The sequence below is a fragment of the Musa acuminata genome, chromosome BXJ3-5 (genome assembly GCF_036884655.1).
Source record: "Musa acuminata AAA Group cultivar baxijiao chromosome BXJ3-5, Cavendish_Baxijiao_AAA, whole genome shotgun sequence".
Taxonomy (NCBI): Eukaryota; Viridiplantae; Streptophyta; class Magnoliopsida; order Zingiberales; family Musaceae; genus Musa; species Musa acuminata.
In genome coordinates, this window is record NC_088353.1 from 43,997,009 (window position 1) to 44,020,146 (window position 23,138).

Here is a 23,138-nt window from a genome sequence, read left to right on the forward strand (position 1 = left end):
AACAAATTTGTAAACAAATACATAGCATCCAACCTGGTTGCTTTGCTTTGCGTCAACAATTTTAGAGAAGCTGTGGTCTTTGCAGGCTTGATGAAATGAGTCAAGAGGAGTCGGCCGATCTAAATTAAGATCAGTGCCTCCAGGTTTTGACCCCTTTCAGGCTCCAGTTTCCTGTGTACTTTATTTTTTTGGGGGGGGGGGGGAGGACAATACAAAATTGTGTTTCATAAAATATTGACAAAAAAGAAAGATCATATACCAAATGACAGATTAATAAACCAAGAATTTGTGTATGCATAAACCAGAAACATGGGATTGTGTGAATGGTAACCTTCTTAAGTCAAAACTTACTAATAATCAAAGGTCCACAATCACAGGTCAAAAAAGTTTTGAAGTATGCTCACAACTCTCAATGAATCTGTTTCCTTCAATAACTAGCATATTCTGCATGTAAATATCTTGCATAAAACAAGACCATACCAAAAATACACCATGCAATAGAGAGATTAATGTCTGACCAATCAACAGTACAAGACTGTCGATAACTCCTAAGTTTTAAAAAGTTCCCTCATGATTGGGTGTGCTTCTAAATCAGAATTACAACAGCATCAGGAAGTGAGCCTGAAAACTTGAGAAAAGTGGGGAGGTTGATTCATGAGATTTACACTTCAGATAGAGCATTGGAAAAATTCTCTATATTTTCAGAAGTTGGTTTAAGAGCCTCCATACCTAAATTGTGTGAATGGTGTAATCTTCCAATGTGTGTTCTTCTGAAATTTGAAGAGGCTATAGCTCATCGTGAGTTGAGGGTTGTCTTTTGTTCATATCCTCGAGCTTTTGTTGCAGTTCCTATCAGAATTACCAGAATTGTACTGTAAGCTTTACATTGATTTAAATACGTTTAATTTCCACAAAAATAATTATATAGGAAACTTGACCCGAAAAATAATAAGGTACCTTCAATTTCTCTTCTAGGCATATGATAGGAGTTGACAGAATTGCAACATACCTGACATGGAAAATCATCAATATAAGAAAAAAGTTAACGGAATAGTTCAGTCAGAAAAAATGAATAGAAGGAAAAGAAGGGCAATTACTCGAGAACATACCCTCTTTTTGGGTTTTTTCCGGATGGTACCCCTTTCCAAAATTTTCAAACCATCACCTCTTATTTCAAAAATCTCAAAAATACCCCCAAAAGTTGTTTACAGTGTTTTGGCGTTCAAATCCAAAAAGTTCTCACCAATTGTTTACGGTGTTTTGTGGGTTGTTTTTTATCCACAAAACACTATACAGTGTTTTTGTTTCAAAAACACTATGACATCAAAAGCACTGTATAGTGTTTTTTTTTAAAAACTATATAGTGTTTTTGTTTCAAAAAAATTGTAACATCAAAAACACTGTATAGTGTCTTTAAAACAAAGCACTATACAGTGTTTTAAAAATATTATGCAGTATTTTGTGGATAAAAACCAACCCACAAAACACTGTAAACAATTGGTGGGAAAATTTTGGATTTGGGTGGGAAAAAATGGCAACTTGTTTAAGGGGTATTTTTGGAATATTAAAAATAGGGGGTGATGATTTGAGAATTTTGAAAAGGGAGTGTCATCCGGAAAAAACCCAAAAAGAGGGTATTTTACCGGACAATCGTCCAAAAGAGAACCTCAAAAAAATCAAAATAAGAACATAAGTAATTTGCAAAGAGAGGTGGATTGAGGTTAGAAAATGTCATACTCGCATCGGCTTGGTTCATCTACATCAGCAAGGTCATCTTTCAAACCACACCTGAGCCTAACCTGTTTCAGGGACACCACTACTGAGAATCAACCTTATGAAAAATCACAAAAGCTTGACAAACTATTAAGCGCTCTACCTTTAAACTTCTATCTGGGCCATTCCAGCATCTGTCTCCATTTGAAAATTGCATGACTCTGTAAGATTCATCAAAATTTTCCCAGCGCCTGTTACAAGAAGCAGACAACCGAATCAACTAGAATTGTCATGTTGGTAACATAATGATGACAATTCTGTGACACAATGATACTCCTGAACTTCAAGTAACAAATTGTCTGCTATGTCTTCCACTCTGACTGGGTGAAACCCTCTCTTTTTTATTTCAGAAGTAAAGGTTCTGTTATTCTAATTTCTAAGAAAGAGATGATGTAGAACAATCATGAATCAACATGATCTTTGCCGCACAGGCAGTCCATAGGATAGGATCTGGCTAGTCAACCTGTAGGTTGACAATCACAAATAGTTTTCATGAAAGATCAATGACATCCATAAAAGAAAAGAAAATCTGTACTTGGATAGATCAGTTCTACTCAACAAATACTTGCAAGTTATTATGCGATTCTCAATTGCTCGATGTGCCCTTTGAGATCACATTAAGGCTTGTATGATATTGCAATAGTACAAATCCTTCTGATTATGGCACATTATTTATGTGTTCAATGATACCAAAATACTTGTATCAACAATTCAGTTTTCAATATTCATTAATCAACCCCTTTCATGATCCTAAATCCAAAATGAAATTTGGAATTTGGCTGTAGACCAAATCAGAATCCAAAACCTAGCTATGTAGCTTAGTTTTGTACTTCGGATATTATATTAAACTTTACAAAAATATGAGACGTCAGAGTCTGTTATTGATAAATGATACGAACTTCATCAGTGAAGGTGTATTAAACAATTTAAACTTACCCCAACTGTGTAGAGCTATGACCTTCAACTTGGGAAGCTTTTTTAAATGGGCAGACCTTATAAATGTACCTAGCAACAACAAAGCCAAAAGCGACAAACACATTACTAAATGAAGCAAGCAAAGTGCATTTGACATAAGCACACACACACACACACACACACACACACACACACAAAAGAAACTGATAATGCATACTTGTTCTGCTTGTTCTCGAAGCAACGATCATAAAATGAATAAAAATCTTTCTCCTTTCCTGGCAAGAGAAGTTAAATTTAGCCTGTTATTCATTTAACTCAAATGAACATATGCAATAACACATATATCATGAAACGGGACACGAGAGGAGAATGTCGAAGTCTCAAGAGAGGTATATTTTGGCCAAGTGATTAGGACATGTATGTTTAAACAGCTGATTAAGCTAGACTGAAGACAGCTAAACAGGCTAATCATAAATACATTTAATTTTATTTATTTGATAAGCATGTTAATAAGCACAGCTACTAGAAAATGATCTTCATCAGTATACCACCATTATCTCATATGACATGCTTACCAAAATCATGTTTGAGCTTTTCAGACAGACCAGAAATTCTTGATTGTATTTTCGACAATTTTGAGCTTGCATCATCGTATTCCTTTTTTACACGAGAAGCCACTGCAGATGTCAAAATCTGAGTTGCACAACCTCATGCTTTCTTTAAGAGTAGTTGAGGATAAGTATAATATACCAGATAAATCCACAGGACTCTTGAAAAAGCTAAACGCCTGAATGATATTTTGAACAGTCTGTTTTATCTTGTCCAGCCATGATGGACTACCTGAGGAAGTTAAATCCACAAAAAGAAAGTAAACGACTCAATATTCCTGACCATGACAAATTCACAAAGCATTAACAACATGATTTGGCTATAACAAGAAAGCCAAATCAGCATGTAGAAGAATAATGCAACCAAAACCTGGAAACTCAGATTTGTAATCTTTGTCGTGGTCATAGGAGCCATCAGGTTCAACATGATTTCCATATTCCTCAGCTGCAACGTCTTGGATATCATCATCATCAAACTTATGTCTATCTTCATCATTGTCAGAATTATAACTGTCATAATTTTCTTCTTCTGCACTGTCTGAAAAATCCTGATTTTGCTCCTCTTGTTCCCCATTTGCATCATTAGGTTCATTTGTCCTTTCTTCAGCATGTTCCCCTGTCCATCGAGAAGCTACAAGTCGACCCAATTCTTCTCTTGACAAACCCTCAGTGTTCCCAGAGATGTGCTCCTGTACATTCCACTATAAGCATACACTACAACTTTGATCCAAGAATCTTGCAAAATTATTATCAACTTAGTAAGCAAATATTCTCTTCCTCACGCCATGAGCTGGAAAATCATAATAATAGAACATGGACCATGCTACACATTCTTTAATCTTTTAAGTTTTGTCTATAGATAAACAAACTAGACTGTGGAGTCTTTTCTACAAAGGATTTCAGAAAAAACAAAAACAATAATGACTGCAGCAACAGCAGCCAAAGAAAAAACTTCATGTTTCAGATGAAATAGTGGAAATGCATCCTGTCCCTACATTAGTTAATACTATCATAACATTATACAATGGACTATGTTAAGCATAAAGATACAGTGAAAATCCATTTTCTACAGCAGAATGAGTCTCATCAATGCATCTCTGATACTAAAGTTTTTTATTTTAGTTGTCGCTTCCTGAAGAGATTCAGTTTGACTGGTTAGTCAGTCAATTCAACTGGAACCAGTGAGTTTCAGCAATCAGTAATGATTCCAGATCCTAAGAATGTCTTCCAGATGAACCAGATAACTTCAATTTATATTGACTAATATAACTCATGAAGCCATTACTGATTTCACCTCCTTGGCTCCAATTTTCACCGTTAGTACTAGCTTTAAGTGTGGTACTACCTTCACCTTTTAGTACATACGCTGGTTGAAGAGTCCAAGAGAGTAAGATACTGATAAACTTAAACATCAAATTTCCATACACCACTACCTTATGACATGAATTTGCTTTATTACCTGATCTGCAGCATGGCCTGAAGGTATCTCATTATTTACATCATCAGAACCATGACCAGATGTGATGGATTCACCAATATTGTCCGCAACCTGCTTCTATTGAAGAAAGAAAGTATCCGATACTAATCAAATAGAAAATACTGATGCAAAGCCCAAAATAACAGCAACGTGAAAAAGATTCAAGTACCTGACCCACATTGTGAACAGCAGGAATTTCAATCCTAGAATTGTATTCATTTTCTGGTGGAACCACAGGTTCATGACCAATTTCCACTGAGTCCTGCCATAAGCACTAAAGGTGAGAATGTCATGAGGATACTAATTGCCCTGACTTCTAGAAGAACAAGCATAACTATAATTTCTAGAATGATTGCTGGCAAGTGCTCTGGTTACCACATTTATGACAATAAGGAACAAAGTCCAAGAGGTTTCCCAGGAATGAACATGATGAAGACAGATGAAATAGAGGAAAACCATATGGGAACTTCCTTAACCAGACAAATGAAACGACTAATTCCAAGTATTTCACACGTGACATTACCATCCAATATTTTCTGCATATTTTCCTTGTTTTGATGTATCACTTCAAGCTTCCAGGGTTTTGAACAATATGGAAAATAAACTTTATGGCAGCTGAAGCCACTATCAAGCATACCATGTAGGACAATATGAAGAATAGAAAAACAAAACTTCTGATTTCAGCTAACATGGAAGTGATTGCCTCACATAAACACAGGAGCACAAAAACTTTAGTCTCAACAATTTGCGGATGGAGTATATAAATCTTTGTTGCATCACTTATTGATCTGAGATTAAAATGTTATTTCTCACCATTCGAAAAATTTCCATCCAAGTCTTTCTGGTGTTTATCGTCCTGCACATGACACCTCTAATTCAAGCCAATGAGGCCTTTCATAATTCTCTATGAACACACCGAAACCACAAAACATGTATCTCAAGGTTCGCAATTTCGTACCGTACCGAAGTTTCGTCGTTCGCTCGGTACGGTACGATACTGTATACCGAGCGGTATACCGAATCGTATATATATATATATATATATATATATATATATATATATATATATATATATATATATATATATATATATATATATATATAATTCAGCGACGTCGCCTCTCTTCTCCCAGGCGAGGCAACGTCGCCTCGTTTATATATATATATATTTATATATATATATAATATTATATATATTATATATATATATATGTATACATATATTTTTTATAAAAGACGACGTCGCCTTTTCCTTCTCCCATGCGGGGTGACGTCGTCGAGGCAACACGACGTCGCCTCGTTTATATATATATATATATATATATATCGTTCTGTCCGGTAACAGGCGGCCCGTGTACCGGTCAGCTGACGAACCGGTACGTATCGCCCGTACCGAACGGTATTATTCGAAATTGCATACCTTGATGTATCTAGATAGTTCCTCCAACTACTTAAAACCTAATTAATATTGTTGCAATTTTCCTGAAACTAGAGAGCTATACTGAAAGTTTTGTATTATGATAAAATCTGAAAAATCCTGCAATTGTTTATGTGATTCACTTGCCAAGGCATGAAAATATTTGGTGTTTGTGGTTGCCCTTTTTGAGCTAATGAACCTTAGCTAGCCACCTCCCTATTGCATCCTCCTGAAAGATCATTAATTTTCAGCTCTAATATTTTTTTTTTCATCTATACAGCCTGGTGGATAGCGAGGGAAGTAACAAGGAACCTCAAAGCCTGTGTAAGAGCTCCAACGAATGGTTTTTATGCTACATTTTCAGGTGGTTGTAAAACCCAGAGAAACTCCAACTCTTCCCAAGCCTGGATTGATGATGACAACTGTGTAAATTGATAAGAAGTCCCATAAGCTCGGTAAGACTTGGTCCCACCACATCAGCACAAACCCACCTCTGCTGCAACAATTAACACCAACTGTACCACCCATACCGCACTACACTTTGATCCTGTCAGACTTCATGGAGATGATACTAGTCTTCATGGGGAACAAAATGGGAATTTTCTTTACAAACCAAGTCCTAGAGGGCCCTAACCGCCCGCGAGTATCCCAACCTATGGTGGTTCAAAAATAGCATCAACATAGAGGAGGAGAATGAGGAGGAGGTTTGCTGACAATCAACAGCTCTTGAAAGCTATCAACAGTTGCCCAGATTAAAAAAAATTAAAAATTTTTAAAAAAGAAAAGAATCAGTTATCAAATATTCTTGCTAGGAACCATAAAATACTGGTCAGTACATACCAATCCAATGTGTCTTTTGAACATCTAACTTACTTGTCTATCACCATGCCACTTTTTAGGTCGTTATAATTCCATAATAACTGTTGACAGCCCTCAATAGCTGTTGCAAAGAAACAACTTTACTCAGATGTGCCTAGTGCATGAAAGTCCCTGAAAACTCATATTGTAAAGGAACACCTTTACTATTTTACCAAGGCTCATCCTCATTATAATAGAGTAACCTGTTTGATCTTTTTTCTCTTTTGAAAAATGGGTACAGCTGGTTGGAGTGTCAGAAAATCAGAAATAAACACCTGAGGCATGATTACAGCTGGTGCATAGTTGTATAACATAGTAAGAAATTTAAAGACTAAGTTAACCTGACTGTTCATTTCCATCGGTGTGTCCTGAGTGCCCTCGGATTGATATTGTGCTGATTCCTCTGATGGTCTGTTCTGCTCGGTTGATTTTCTTTCAGCTTCTCTCTGTTTCTTTTCTTCCTTTTCCTTTCTCAAACGTTCTTCCTCTTCTGCTTTCTCTATCCTTTCTTTGTGCTCTGCATAGCAAGTAGAGAAAAATCATGTCAAAAGAAATATTACGTCATATTACGGCATCTACATTACTTGATATGATACCAGTTAATCTAATGCAATCACAAATTGGATCATGTTGAGTTGCATGGTAGCTACCACATGAAATAAACTAAACATAATAGCTCAGTTAATTGGTCTTCAACTCAAAGCAACAACCCTCATAGGATGCTCAAGATGCAAATTTTATATATGTTATGGACCTAGCATGCATGAGTCACAATTGTCACTAAAAGCAACGTAAAGGGACTAGTTCTGTCTTTCAATAAATGTAGAACTGCATGCATGTCTACACCTTCAATTTAACTAATCAAGGTATATATGAAAAACTCCTCAATTCTTGTCTAATACAAGCATTAAAGTTGAAACAGACAGCTAGGTGTAGAAAGCAATAAAAAGGGCAAAAAAATGTGTATAAATGCCACAATCACCAGAATGCAGGAAAACCTGGAAATTAAACACTGTAGCGAGAAAAAAAATATTTTCTACATGATTTATGACTAAAAATTAAAGATCTAGAGCGGTGACAGAAAATAGTTAAGATGCCCCACACATAGCTGAAGAAGTGGCAATTCACTGTCATTAAAAAAACTTGATGATACATTGCAATTACTGTATAACTATTTCTTATGCCTTCAAGTTGGGTCATCAGAAACAATAATAGTGAAGTTCCAATAAATCTTCAAAGGATACAGTTGCAGTGACCTATCCAGCATTCAAGTTAAATCTGATAGCTGAGTTTGCAGCATTTAGTAGTCTATTGTTTTCTTGTCAGATGATGTGACAGGTGAGGCACTGAAATTTGAATCCAGCAGTTACAAAGAATCCAGAACTTTTGTAATTTATTAATTAGAACATAACATAACTTCTAAAAAATGTATAAATATTTATAAAAGTCATCTGGACACCAATAACAAAAAAATTGAATTTAAAACTCAATTGGAAATTTGTATGAACAATATTACACCTCTAAGTTTCTCAACAAGTCCTTTAAGTATCTTCTCTTCATTTTTCAGCTTCAAAAGCTCTGCTTCATCCTCGGCAAATGCCTGTTTTGCCTTTTCAAGTTCTTGTTTCCGGATGGCTAACCCATCCTGATGTGTTGCTATCTTCTTCTTCAATTTTTCACGTGCTGATTTCCCAGCCTCCCAACATGTATTTGGGCAGTTTGATTTGCCATTATATTCATCACTCCCATCACAGCAATCTATATGTAACAAAATAAGCAAATGCAGCATGAAGGTTAAAATCTCTGCAGATGAACCTAAAATCATATAGTTCTTGCCTGAAGAAGACAATACAATACAAAAACCCAGTAATAGTATTTGTGGCATTTAATGTACTTATAAGTAGCAGACAACAATTCATTTATTGACTGAACCTACTGGAAGATAATATTTAAGATTCTACTAGTGGGATTAGATGCACTAATAACAATCTCATGTAGCAGGCAACAATGAATTTATTGACAGAAGCTCCTGGTGTAAACAAAGATTAGGATCCATTTTTCATCTGATTCTCTCTCTTTCCTGATTCTAGATGAGTTAAAATTTTACATGAATAAACCAAAAACACATAAGCTCTAAACATAGGAGAACATATAAGCATCCATTTTTTATCTTATTCTCTCTCTTTTCTAATTCTGGGTTGGTCAAAATTTTACATGAGTAACCAAAAACAGAAAAGGTCTAAATATAGGAGAACATATTAGCATCCATTTTTCATCTTATTCTCTCTCTCTCTCTCTCTTTCTTTTCTACTTCTAGGTGACTTCAAAATTTTACATGAGTAAACCAAAAACAGAAAGGTCTAAATCTAGAAGAACATATTAGCATCCATTTTTCATCTTATTCTCTCTCTTTTCTGATTCTGGGTGAGATAATTTCCATGAGTAAACCAAAAACAGAAAAAATCCAAATATAGGAGAATATATAATGTGCTAATGCATGTTATCATTACGATGAAACTTACTCGGATAATATATATTGCATCATGAATTAATACTGTATGCCAAGCATTTTGTGAGTTGCAGGACTAAAATAACTCTGCTAGCAGCTAATATCTGTAATTAGATACTTGAACCTAGTTGTGAAACTGAAGAATTAATGTATAAAAGAAATAACAAAGGAATTTTGCATACTTCAGTATGCGATGTATAGCACGTGATCACAATTCGAATTCCATAATCAAGTGTTCAAAAGTGCCCCTGAATTACAGCAACTGATATCCTCCTAAAAGATGGTCCTTGAAGGACCAAAAAGCAACAACAAATTTACTATTTTTCTTCCTCTACTGATCCATTACAGCGTAGCACGAGTAAATTTTATATTTCCTGTTTGAAAACACATGCATAAGCAGAAAGCTTCAGGTGGAACCAAGCAGTTGTTCAAAGAGAACAAGAAAAAGAAAAAAATGGTGATTTTTATACCGCAAACGCCATCATTCACACGAGAAGAGAAGATGGTCCGCGGAATGTGCCCGGCGTTCCGGCAATAGAATTCCCCTTCTGGGCAGGCTGATGTCCCTGCAAACCCCAAGAAGAAGAACCGAACTCAGAAAATCCAATGAATCGAATAAAACAATAACAAATGGATCGCCAGAAAACCTAATCCTAAGACCTTCTTGGTAGAATCCTACCATTGTCCATGAAACCCACAACACGGGAACAAATTTGCAACATCAACCTCATCAAGAATAAGAGAAGCGGTAAAGAAAGTGAAAAAGGTCCCCTCCACGGAGACACTGACCCGGTTCGTCCGTTCCATCGGGGCAGTCGCAGAATTCATCATTGAGCTGTTGCTTGGTGAACTTCTTGGATCCATCCTTGCATTTGATCACATCGGACTTATAGTAACCCTCATCTGCCAACCGGAGCAATCAAAACAGTAAGCCATTTTATTCCCCAAGAAAAAGGGAGATCGAGGGAAAGAAAAAAAGACGAATAGAACCAGGAACAAGCGCGATCGAAGAGAGCACCTTGAGGGGCGATTCCCAACAGCTCGCGGGGAGGAAGGGAGGTGAATCCGCCGACCCACAACAAGCAGAAACATGAGATCGCGATAGAAACTCGGATGCGATGGGTCCTCATCGGTCCCTCGTGAGCGGATACACTTCGTCTCTTCCGCGGTGTTGTTGGCAGAGCACAACAGCAGCAGCAGCAGCAGAGAGGGATCGCCTTGGTTTAATTAACACACCCGACCGAACAATGACTAGGAGAAGATCGAGCGCGCAACACCTGCTTGGCGAGATCCTAGCCGTCGATTTTTTGTATGATCCAACCTGGTGCAGCAACCGTTAGTGGTGTTTATTGTTAATGTCAAACGAGTAGCGTACCCACAAATTTCTTATTTATTTTATTACCGATTAATTTAAAAAAAAAAAAATAAGATAGATATGAATTTAAATTTAAACCCTGAGACCTTTCAATAATACAACAACAGAAACTTTGTATTACCAGTATTAATCCCAATAAATCTCATCCTATTTGAACTAGCTAGTCAAGTATTCCAACTCATCACAGGTCCATTACCTTTGATTTGCACAGATTCCAAATCTAATTAATGAGTGTCCCAATTGAAGTTAGATGAATCCAGATCTAAAAAAAACATCCCTACATTTGTGACACAGAAAGATTGGCATACTAATTTTGATTTAGGCCACAACATTGAGATGGAATACAGCACAATCTGCACTACGAGAGTAGTAGAGTCTGCCATATGACCTGCTAAACACTCAAGGTTGACGGGTTGAGAGATGGAAATGTGCCAAATGTTCAAAAGCAATAATAATTATTAACATACAGTCCATATGTAATTTCTTAATTTCAACTATTATAAAACAGAAGGGAAGAAATTTATGACAGCAAACTTAGTCGAGAAGCATATACGAGATGAACAAATGCACAGCAGCAAATGCTCGAGGGGGAAAAAGGAACGCCTTCAAGGCTTATAAAGGGGACGAACTTTTTCTCTTATGCATGTTATCCTCCTGAGAGGAGGAATGTGCCAGTGCTGATGATGACATAGCAGCATGGTATGATGAGGAGACCAGTTGAGCAAGTGCTGGCATTGCCCCTCCTGCGAACCATGACGAGTATCAGAACCACAGTTAATAGAGAAGACCAAGAAAATATGCTAAACTATCTTTCAAACAAATAAAAATGTCATGTATATACTAAGTTTTGTTCAGAACCATGTGAAAATAAAAGAAGTTAAGAACCATCTTCTCATAACATACTCCATGTAACCGTAATTATCTGAATATTAGCAGATAATGGAAAACATAACCAATATTGAAAATTAACAAAGCTCGGTCATCGCAAGATTTTAAAGGCAAACAAAGGATAACAGAAAAAAATGAAGTTTCTGATGCAGAAGGTGAACCCAATCAGACATTGTTCGATATCAAGGGATTGCCATTACAATGCTAGCGAGTAAGAGTCATCAGCAGTGTGTGTGCGCGCGCATATGCCAATATACTTTTTTTGTGCAGGGAAACCAGGCACGTGCCTGTGCACAAGATTGGAACAAACTAGAATAGTGTGGCATGGCAAGCACATGGGCCATACCAAGTCGATCTATGGCCAATAACATGCTCTGCAAATAACTTGGCACCCGTTGTTGGTAGCTGTAATTTACCGAGTTCGTCAAGAAAAAAAATAAAGCCATAAAATGTTGGATTAGTAAATAATTTATGGGGACCAAATTTCTCGCAAAAAAGGGGCAGATGTCTGACAATCTCTCCTAGGATCACGGAATGAACTTCATGAAGGTCTTCTAAATTTTATGCGAATGACACTGTTAACAATGAAACAGAGAATCCAACCAAGTGGAAATAACAAGACTTGAAGATATTTGGACTGTCAAGTGAACGGAGACCAAAATATCTGAACAATGTTATCGCAAAAGTGGATCAAGATTATCTATTTCCCTAATGCAACAGCAGGAACTAAATCATCAATCATAAACAACAACAAAATTGAAATCAATCGCTGTAACAAATGGGAAAATCTCTTGGAAGTGTGGAGTTGGCAACCAAACAAAAGTGATTACGCTAAGAAACAAAACATTAGAGAAAGCTCAAAAACTGAGAGAGAACTTGTCATATTATAGCAGCTACATTCATAGTAAACATAAACAAATTAACAAAAGAACACTAGATCAGAAAAAACCTTATCTTATGCATCCAGATGGATTTGAGAGAAATAAAAGTTTACAGGAAAGTGGAAGAACAAATGGAACCAAAAACATAGAAAATCCATCTTAAATGCCCAGGTGTTTGTGAAGAATTCTAGTTGAAACTAATTATATTAACAATGAAGGATACTGAAAAAGGTCACTTGACTATGTTGAACAAAACAAGATCTTGTGATTTTAACCTGACAATAGAATAGTATTTACTAGTAGTTTCCTCGAGAACCACATTCATCCATATCAAATCTTTAAAGATGTTATTTCCAACACTTATAAATAGCCACAATCATGAAGTGCGTGTATAATTAAAACAAGAGTGAAAACCAAGAATATTGCAAAATTCAAATATCAAATAAAAAGCTTCTGAACATCAAGGTATAAAAAAAATGTAGTTTAATGTAAACCTTAACAATAAATAATGGAACTTCAAAACACTTGCAATGTCTATTCAAACAGGGAAGGCCATATCATGGTATAGCACCTGTACCAGCTGATATGTTATGATATAATTGTGGAACTCGACATGGACTATCCAAAACAAATTTGAGTAGGACAGTGTTCCACCCTAGACTGTTCTGTTCGGAGCAGTTGGAACATATAATCTACCTGGTCATCTAAATCAATTGAGTCTTCCAAATCCCAATGCTGCAGAGAAGGGAGAAGGAAAAGGGGAAGAAGCCTTGAACTGAGGGCCAAGCACAAGGAGGCAAAGGTATATAACAGTTTGGATTTTCTGTTTTTGGTTTACTTCTTGGTCTCCTTCAATTTAATCTAATTGTTTTTTGTTTTCCTTTTCTGAAATCACAAGATATCAGTACCGGAAGGCAGACTACCCACTTGCATGCCACACAAGTTCATCCGACTAAGGAACAGTATGGGTACCATTAACAAAATGACAATACTTGGTGCCAGATACCAGTCCTTTTTGGATGCTTCTTGACACATGTTTGATAGTTTAAAACATTTGATGTCATAGCAATATCTACATTATTCGTTAAATATGGTGTACAGGAAGGTGATGGTTCATCTACATAAGGTTTCTAGGCATACTGATAGCAATATATACCATCTTTACTATGTGCGCAATCTACTTAATTCTTTGCTACATGAATATGGTTGTTATGCTTAAACATAAGATAGTAACTGAATTCTACAAAAGTCACCATATAAGAATATTAATTATATCCTAAAGTACATGCAATGAGGTTTTTTTTTGGATTATGGTACAATATACCCATGTTTCATAGCATATGACTCTTATACAATGATGACCCACTAGAAAATTCTAAAGAAAAGCACAATCTGACCTGCCAATCCAGCACAAGCTGATGAGAAAACAATTACAGGTGGCACCTGCAAAGATAAAATATTCAGTCAGGGCCAGCCATGCAACATTAAGCTCTCACTAGAGCATCACATACATCAAAGAAATGGATAATCACATTAAAAATTAATCGCCCAACTAAATGTCAAATTTCAGTCTCTATTATAGCTAGAAATATTGATATCTACAATTGATTAAGAAGCCTCTATTATAGGTACATTCCCTAGACACAAAGAGGATTAACACAAGGTAACTAAATTGGTCCAAAAGCTGACAAACTAAAAATTATGATGATAAAGATTTACAATAGGACTCACAAAAATTATGATGGTAACATAAGTAACTAGGATTGGGTGTAAAACAGTATAGGCTAGTATATATTTCTCTGCAGAATGTTCTTTTTCCTCAGAAGGGAGCAAAAACATGGTTTGTACTAGGTAGTTTTGGCTGGTCCAGATCAGGATCTACACAAGTCAATACTGTAATCCTGAAAATATCAGGGACACACGGGCATTCCCATAACTCAACCACCTGCAAACCTTGAGCAAGAAGACAAGGTTTTCACACTTCACAAGGATCCTGATGCATGAAATCAGAAAACAGAAGGATCTTAATTCATGCAATGTAACCATAAAATAATCATGTCAAAATCAACTGCGAAGCAAGAAAAGAGACTAACGCATCAATACACAAGATATAGAACTAATGTACTTACACCAATAAAAAAATGTAACCACATAGGCCCCTTGACCCACCTCCTCACGATAGGCATAACTGCGAAAATTGACAAAATATACATGGATTACAAGCATGAAGGTCAAAACGTATATGAAGTTATGGGCAATTTTTTTGCAGAATAAAAAAACAAAAAATTGATAAAATGATGCCTATAAAAGTGTTGTGCTGCAAGGAGTCCATGCTGGGCCTGCGTGGTCCACCATGGCATGCTAGCGGTTCATGATGTTGTAGTTAGAGGCAATAATTTACTTATAATCCATGGTCCTGACTTGTGCTAAAGCACTGCAACTATTATTAGACCTCAGCGAAGACTTTGAAGATGATACGTAATAGGCCGCGGCTATCCGCTCATGCAAGCCTGAGACTGAGGTGTGAAGGCTACTTCATTGATGTTATTTTTAAAACCAATAATACTGTCTACATAAAGAGAAAAAACAGTTTTGCCTATAAAATAATGCATCCTTTGCCCCAATTTTGTGGATTAGGATAACATGGATATCTATACTAGTTATGCAATTCATCCTCTGAATCTTCAGATTTTCAGTTTGTCAGAAAATTTTTTGAACAGGACTTGGACGTATGCTGGATTTAAGTGTTGCAGAAAAAAAATCTCATCAAATTGTCAATATTCTTAGATAGACCACCAATCAGGTAGGCCTGTCTAATTATAATTCCACCATTGGTTTGTTGACTTCTCACTTGACAATGCACAGGTCGTTTACCTGCCATAGCTGAATCAAAGATTTGAGGGTATGGTTATTGGCATAACAAATTGCAAAGTCCTCTACGGTCCAACTAATCCAAATTGATGTCAAAAACATTGTAACAATGGCAAGTATTATTTTAGAAGTTTATAGCTCAACTAATTTTATCTCATGAGAGCTTTGATCAGAAAGAGCAAAGAACTATCTGAAGCACATAACCTAAGCTACATGAGGCGTAAAGAATAAGATATTCAAAATGAAGAGATAAATGAATATGATTGTATAATGTAGGGTCAACAATAAATCTAAAATTCAGGGAACTTGTGAAGATCAATAAACATACCATGGTTAAATCCATAAACTGCACTCGCAGTCCCACCAATAGCGGTACCGATCTAATCATAACATAACAACAGATAAGACAGCTGGGTCTTCAAAGAATCAGATAGCCAATTTTCGATTCCATGTGAACAACATACATCAATAGCTTCATCCTTAATTCAATACATACGTACAACACGTTTATTAACTTCAATCATATATTTAGAACAAAGACCAATCTCGGAATCAACAAGATAGGGGTTGGGGAATTCACCATCGAAAAGCCATCTCGAATCAACGGTGCGACGGTCCAGCTGCTCGTTTCCTTCCGTCAGACGCATGGTGGGATCAGAAAATCGAAGATAAGATGCAATTAAAGAAGAAATACGAAGCAACAGCCAATCACAGTCCGCGAGAAAGAAAGGAAGAAACGACATCGAACAGCGATACCAGGTCCTTGGAGAGAGGCCCCGAGCAGAGATGGCACCTCTCATGGGACGGCTTGGGATCTCCCATTCCCTGAATCACCAACTCCTCCAAATTCTTGGAGCTTTCGGAATTGCCTCTCGATCTCGATCTCCAACTCCGCCTTTCGAAAACCGCTACTAAGAACCCTCGAAAGTGGGTAGGAAAATTCTGTACATTTGTAAATAAATCCCTCAACAAATTAAAAATACTTACATGCCATTGTCAAGGCAAGTTTTTTTGTTTTAAAGATTATTATTTTTCCCTTCTCTTTTATGATATTGTTTAAAGAACAAAAATTTTATATTTATTTCATAAACAAAACCAATATTTACCAGTCATAATTTTTAAAAATATTTTTATTTAATAATATTGGATGAGATGTTATAATATTTAAATATTTAATGATATTATTTTTTAAGAGATGAAATAATTAATGCTAATGATACGAGAAGAGATTAAAAAAATATTATAAATTATAAATAAAAATTTAAATAAATAACTTTCTATAAATTTTAATTATGATAAAAAAAAATTCATATAATTGAGACTTTATAATTTTATCATTGTTGATGGTGAGAATACTATTCACAAATATTTATTAAATAAGCATATATAATTTTGAGTATCAACAAGTGTAGTAGTTCCTCGTGCTACTAATATTAGTTTAGTTTTAAGTCATGTCAACAATCTTTTGATTGTCTTAAAACAATATCATTATTTTATTTATTCTGAAAACAAAATAACTACAAAATATATACAATTTTATTTTGATCTATTTTCTCATGGGATTTGTTTTATTGTACAATTTTATTTCTCGTGGAATAATCCAAATTATTTTTTGCCTGGAATATGTTTAATATCAACTGTTAATGCATTCATGTCATGTCAATAGTTGCAGAATAACCTGTGACTGTTTACCATATCAGTAACTTTTAATCGTACAATCTTTCATGTTTTCATTACTATGCTCTTGAACAATGTAAGCTTGATATATGCATGGACCTTTTTTTCTCTCTAAAATAGAAAGCTAAACTTCTTACATGCTACATCAAACATCAAGTACATCCCATAAATAAGGAGATTTGATGATAGCCCTATTAAAAGATGTTAAACCAAACGATTAGCTACAATATTTTCAACGATTAGCTACAATATTTTTCTTCACGCAATACACGAGAGATTTTTCCATCAATAAATAGATAAGACATCGACAAGTACATATCATGTATTAAAGTTAAAATTCTCCGAGAAGAAGTTGTGTTTGTTGATGATGTCCACCGTCTACTTAGAATCAGTCTCCATGTGTAACCACCTCATCCCGAGTACTCTCATGGAAATTTATTGAGCATTGCAGCTGTAGCTCAATCCATGATGTCCGAGGTATTGAGAGATGCAGCCACCATGTCACATAGAAGATCATTGCAGGGGATGAAGAACATGAAGCTTCATAGACAGGTAGCACAGACATTAAGATCAACAAGTGAGAGGACCATGTAAGAACATGTCTCCTGTCAAAATCAACTGATGAAAAATGAGAAAAGACACAGATAGAAGATATATATTCTTGCCTCTTTTTTATTCTCAAGAAAAAAGAGTGATCTGAACTTTATTGATTCCTGCCATTCTTTTGACCAGGGAGGCGGTTGGAGATATTCCCTGTGGAGAATGTCAGAAGAATTAAACAATTTCATGTACCACTCAATGAAACATGCAATATATTCTGGTTATCTGATGGTGAGAACAATTTATGCCCAATCTCATCCTCATTCTAGGGGAATAATATTCGTTCCATGAATAATAAATTCTAGATATGAATGATGAGGACCTTTTAATCTCACTTGAGTTAATGGAGAAGAATGACACTGTATGTAAGATTGCTATCTTGTTATTTGTAAATACTGTCTAGAAGAAGCAGGAGGTAGCTACAACTACAACAAGCAGTCTTTACATACAAACAAAAACAAGAAAAATCAAGAATCTTTGTTTCAATCCATGGAAATATGAACTTGGCCAGATGTTCCTGAAAAGACATGCTTCAGAATGCATTGAGACAGAGAAAAAGTTGAAGCTCTAGGGATGACAGCCACAAAAGAATACCTCACAGTTACATACATTCAAGACTCAAGGGTCTACAACTGGATAGAAATTTATATATCTAAATGCCTATGTATGACCTGAGCTGATTTCTCACATTGTACATGGTAGAAAAAGTTTCTACCCCCAATTTAAGGCATGAGCAAATCAAATGTTTCAGCAGACCTCCGGAACAACAAAAAGACCTGAGGTGTAAGTCTCTGATCAACTGCCTCTGCAAAAGATACTATAAAAAATATTTTCTGGTACAAGATAAAATGATGGTCAATTCTTCCCCATAAATGTATTCCATATCACGCATTCATAGAACAGTTCTATGTAATGGAGTTTGATACCTAATAGGAGGATATCTAGAGTGTTACCCTTTGCATTGTGATCTTGACTTGGTCCTGTAGGCAGAAATGAGTTGAGTAATTATGACCATATTTGCACTTAACCATGCAACAAATGCCAAGTACGTACACATGAAAACTAACATGAATAGTTGTGCATGGTTATCTAGCTTCTGCTGATGGAAATGAAGCGGTCCAGCCATTCGGCAAGCTATGATGTATGAATGAAATAGAATATATATGTTTGCCTTTATGCTCTGTTCTCCTTCCATTAATAAATCTCAGATCAACAATTGGCTTAGAGTGACGACTTCCAGAATCTATCCCTTTTTTTTTTGTACCTCGGGACAGCCAAATAAGTATCATACTTAGTGGAGGAGACAAGAGGGAATTAAATCCTTATTTCATTCCATCACTTTGTGTTCAGAATGTACATAAGAGCATCATGTACAGTAGAGTTTTCCCATCTTTACAGAAAATATGCGAGTAATTCTCCTTCCGGATGCATCCATTCAAACAATATTTTCAACTTTCTAATAAAACTCCTTTTCCAAAAAAAAAAAACTTTTTAATATAACTGACAAAAATTCCTCAATCAACTCTATGAATGACAAATCTCTACCACCTGCAAATATATTATCCAACTCTAGACTTCCATGAGATCCCAATGCATCATAGACCAAACACCTAAGTTGTTCATTCAGGTCCCAGAAAAATAAGGTTTCCAAATGTGAGGGATCTGCTTACTGAGCCACTACAAATAGTTAAGGAATATGGAAATTTTGCAAGCTCTGAAGACATCAGATTGTATACCTTTCTGTACGAAACCTATGCTCAAGAGCATAAGGTTCCTAATTTTTGTTCCACGGTCCATTGTACTATAATAATGAATGTTTATGGATTTATTCCATGGACATGAAGGAAGCTAAAGCTGTACCACTAGTTGAAGCTTTAACCTGTGAACATTGACAACGAAAGTTACAGGCCTGAATCCACAATTACTTAAAGCAGGAAGGACATACTTTTCGAGTTGTGAAGATTAGATCAATAGTTGAGTTTCTGTTCAACTGATTCCAAATTTTCTTTCCATTTGCCATATAAGGAGAGCTTTGGAGGCATCTCTCATCAATGTGGAGAGTTGAGGCAGCTCAAGCTCCTTCCTAAACAAGAAGAGAATACATATAGGACATAACTATGTACATGTCCTAGCTCTCTAGAAATATTACGTTGTCAGCATAGAAACAAACAGATTTGAAGTTCCAATTGGAAACAAGCAGCAGGAGCAAAGTGAGGGCAAAAAGGTAAGAAGAACAACGAAATCAAATCTGGTGTTGTTACATTATAATGTGTTGTTGCATATCCAATGTGTTGTTACACACAGTATAATGTGTTGTTACATTATACTGTGTTGTAAAGGTGCAAAATCCAATTTCCCTAGTATAATGTGTTGTTACATTATACTAACAAACAATACACAATTTGCAGTCAGTGCTGGAGAAGGCCCAAGAGACTCTTAGGAAGCAGGACTTGGGTTCTGCGGGACTGGAAGTTGCCAAAATCCAAATCTCTGAACTGGTCTCCAAAGTCTCAAGTGAATGTTTCATCAATTCATTTGCAAGTCTGGAAGAAATAATAACCAACCTATGTTACAGGTAACTCCGGCCCAACTCACTGATTGTTCGGCGGATTGTTGTTTGATCTCATCTAAGGGATCGGAGAAGGAGCAAGTTATCAGCCAGGGGTTAACAACTCAACATGAAGAATTTCCCTTATGCATGAAAATAATTGGAGAACATACCAGGATTGGACAGACTCAACAGGCATGGTGTAATAATCTGAATGAGCAGAAGGCTTCATCCATTTTAAGAGATTCAGAAAGGAATTCTTTCCCAATCCAGAGGGACAAAAACATTATACAAGCAAGCGTTAAGCCTCAAGAAGACAATAGAGACAGTAGAAATGTTCCTGATGTAGGAAGAAAGGAAAGAGATGGTGTAAACAATTTTCTTGAGCATCCAAGAAGCAAGAGCACGGCAGTTCAACAGGAGAATAGACAGCAACCAGATGGATTTGCACTCCCATGTCTTGCAACAGAACTAGAGCTAAAAATATATGTAGGTGATGAAGCTGCATCAAGTTGTAAACAATTTGACCTGAATGGCTTCAGTTGGAACTGATGTTTGGAGCAGAATTCTTGTCAGAGAGAGAGAGAGAGAGAGATGAAAAAAGTGCCCGTTGGTAAAAGAAAAATGCAAAATAAGTGACAAGTTGATTCCAGAGATAAATGATTGAGTATACGCATTGAGAAAAATGAAAAAGAATGAACAGTGCTAACAGGTGAATGTGGAGTCATAATGGTATCAGCATGCTGCCAAGATAGCCACCTCGCATAATTTTTCATACATGTGATCCCAATTATACCCAATTTAATAAGCATTCACATCCTAACAAACACCGTTAAAGATATCTTTTTTTTTTCTTTTGAAGTAAATGTTGAAGCAGATATCTCTTATACAATATCTTATGCACCTCTTTTCTTCAATGTGAATTTATCATGATCTTACTAACCTCTAATTTCCCCCTATTTTTCTAATCATGTAACATGGTAGATTGATCTGAAAACTACACCAGTAAATATGATCCCTGTACCCACTTATTGTTTATTATCAATAAAATAAAAGCAAGTAAATTACTCGGCTATACAAAAATGGTCTTTTGATTGCATAAAATAAACTACGATGTCATCACTGTAAAAATAGGGCGAAAGATTTCCACGCTGGAACAAATTATAAGGGTTAGTCCACGAAAAAATGATTCAGCAGTGAATGAATCTCCAATCAAGAAAGACATGTCACAGAAAGATGTCAAGAAACCCCAAATCTCCAGGTCCCTTAATTCTTGCGGATCGCTTGACCATTTGGTGCCAGAAATTGATCAGGACAAAATAAGAAAGTGCCGAAAAGAACCAGAAAGGGTTCCTTTTGACCTCAAACTGGGTACGGTGATGAAGAGGATCGCAAATCAAGAAACACCGAGAAAAAGAATCCCTTTCTGGGGCGAACTATGATCCACGAAACGAAAATTTAATCTAAACAAGATAAACTAGCAGTTTCTGAAGGGAATATCCAATCGATAAATGCATCTATCGATTAAATCCCTAATCCCAAAGAAACCCAAGGGTTTCTTTTATGAAAACACGGGGGATGATCGACGAATCTAAACAAAATGAAAGGAATCAAACAGGTATCAAACAAGAAAGGGGAAGTGCATCGTAGACCTCGTAGTGATCGAAGAGAATCGCAAATCAAGAAGCACCGAGAAAAAGAATCCCAGCAAAGACGAAACACAGCGCACAATCCACGAATCTAAACAAAAAAGGAACCGTCTTTGAATCAAGAAAAACGTATCAAGTAAATCCCAACAATCCCAAGAAACCGGAAGATCTGGCATGTCAAAGCGGAAGACAAAGGGAAAGAATTGGATCGAAACAAGAAAGGAGCAGTGCATCGTAGACCCTCTAAGCGATCGATAGCTAAACCGCTGAGCTACTGTCGTTGCATGAAACACCGGAAGGCGATTTATAGTGGCCTTTTTTCCCTCTTTTCTTACCACAATTTAGGAATTAATGTCTGCAATATTCAATAAATAATTTGACTGTTTGGTTAAAAACTTGGGGAGGAAAAAAATAGAGAAAACATAGTGTTTTTATATTGAGATTACAGTATTTTTCTGATATTACTGAAAATATTATAACACAGTATATCACTCAAACACTATATTATAAATATAATAATTTTATATTATTTAAAACACAGTGTTTTATTTATATGTATCATAATATTTTTCTGATATTACTGAAAATATTATAACACAAATATTATATTATATTATAAATATAATATTTAAAAAAATTATATTGCTATGTTTTTATATTATTGAAAATATTATAATATAATATAAAAAATTACTGTAATTTATAATATTATAGTAAAAGATTATTAGGGGGGAAAAAAGGTGTTAGAAATTCTAAAAATGAGAGACATTTTTCGAAAAAAATCAAAAAAAAAGATTTTTTTTTTTGAGAATTTGCTCTAATATTAATTTTCTTTTATACACTGTTATAGTGCTGATATATCCTTTAATTAATGCTTATAAATGGTATGTAATGAACACCTCATACAACTTCAGCTTGTTTGATAAGATTAACCAGTAGATAGATATAAATGAGTTATGACTTCAGTGAAGATCCAAATCTAGGAACAACTTTAGACTTTAATGAAGAACCTTTTAAGTTGATTACACATCCTCTTTAACTCACCAAGATAAAAAGCTTACAACCTTTGAGTTATTAGCAGTATCTGTGACA

The 23,138-nt window shown here is 35.6% G+C and overlaps 2 protein-coding genes and 1 long non-coding RNA gene across 8 annotated transcripts; all 3 read right to left on the bottom strand.

Moving 5' to 3' along the window:
• Positions 1-40: 40 nt before the first annotated feature.
• On the bottom strand, positions 41-10,803 carry LOC103986224 (glucosidase 2 subunit beta). Of its 4 annotated transcripts, none has more exons than XR_671789.3 (17): positions 10,576-10,801; positions 10,347-10,460; positions 10,028-10,123; positions 8,567-8,806; positions 7,390-7,565; positions 4,943-5,035; positions 4,756-4,851; positions 3,667-3,985; positions 3,439-3,528; positions 3,264-3,365; positions 2,906-2,963; positions 2,710-2,778; positions 1,877-1,964; positions 1,738-1,799; positions 958-1,009; positions 730-849; positions 41-178 (listed from the first exon to the last, which is right to left on the bottom strand). XR_671789.3 is itself a non-coding variant. In XM_018826773.2 (16 exons), exons 1-16 carry the CDS (start codon positions 10,685-10,687, stop codon positions 787-789), a joined length of 1,824 nt encoding a protein of 607 aa, XP_018682318.1. In that variant the 5' UTR covers positions 10,688-10,803; the 3' UTR covers positions 499-786. The 4 variants fall into 4 exon arrangements, 2 of the variants coding, with proteins under 2 accessions (XP_018682318.1, XP_009402436.1); XR_671788.3 differs by lacking the exon at positions 41-178 and adding an exon at positions 499-628; XM_018826773.2 differs by lacking the exon at positions 41-178 and having other exon boundaries at positions 499-849; positions 4,756-4,845; positions 10,576-10,803.
• A 556-nt stretch (positions 10,804-11,359) lies between these two features.
• LOC103986223 (uncharacterized) lies at positions 11,360-16,499 on the bottom strand. The gene is made up of 6 exons (XM_009404160.3): positions 16,329-16,499; positions 16,153-16,203; positions 15,901-15,952; positions 14,831-14,889; positions 14,099-14,144; positions 11,360-11,675 (listed from the first exon to the last, which is right to left on the bottom strand). The coding sequence occupies exons 1-6, from the start codon at positions 16,392-16,394 to the stop codon at positions 11,545-11,547; spliced, it is 405 nt and encodes a 134-aa protein (XP_009402435.1). The 5' UTR covers positions 16,395-16,499; the 3' UTR covers positions 11,360-11,544.
• A 936-nt stretch (positions 16,500-17,435) lies between these two features.
• LOC108952925 (uncharacterized) lies at positions 17,436-22,378 on the bottom strand. 3 transcript variants are annotated; one of them, XR_001978152.2, is made up of 4 exons: positions 19,795-22,377; positions 18,538-19,728; positions 17,915-18,002; positions 17,436-17,789 (listed from the first exon to the last, which is right to left on the bottom strand). It is a non-coding gene; the product is annotated as an uncharacterized LOC108952925 (long non-coding RNA). The 3 variants fall into 3 exon arrangements; XR_001978153.2 differs by having other exon boundaries at positions 17,915-18,829; positions 19,586-19,728; positions 19,795-22,376; XR_010496555.1 differs by having other exon boundaries at positions 17,915-19,728; positions 19,795-22,378.
• Positions 22,379-23,138: the final 760 nt, after the last annotated feature.

Excerpts from the sequence above, each read along its gene's own strand:
- LOC103986223 (XM_009404160.3), bottom strand. The coding sequence starts at position 16,394 with ATGGGAGATCCCAAGCCGTCCCATGAGAGGTGCCATCTCTGCTCGGGG. Across the intron at positions 15,953-16,152 it reads TTCGAGATGGCTTTTCGATG|ATCGGTACCGCTATTGGTGG; the intron begins GTGAATTCCCCA and ends TGTTATGATTAG. Across the intron at positions 14,890-15,900 it reads AGTTTATGGATTTAACCATG|TTATGCCTATCGTGAGGAGG; the intron begins GTATGTTTATTG and ends CAATTTTCGCAG.
- LOC103986224 (XM_009404161.3), bottom strand. The coding sequence starts at position 10,687 with ATGAGGACCCATCGCATCCGAGTTTCTATCGCGATCTCATGTTTCTGC. Across the intron at positions 10,461-10,575 it reads GTTGGGAATCGCCCCTCAAG|ATGAGGGTTACTATAAGTCC; the intron begins GTGCTCTCTTCG and ends TCCGGTTGGCAG. Across the intron at positions 1,965-2,709 it reads CATAGCTCTACACAGTTGGG|GCGCTGGGAAAATTTTGATG; the intron begins GTAAGTTTAAAT and ends TTCTTGTAACAG.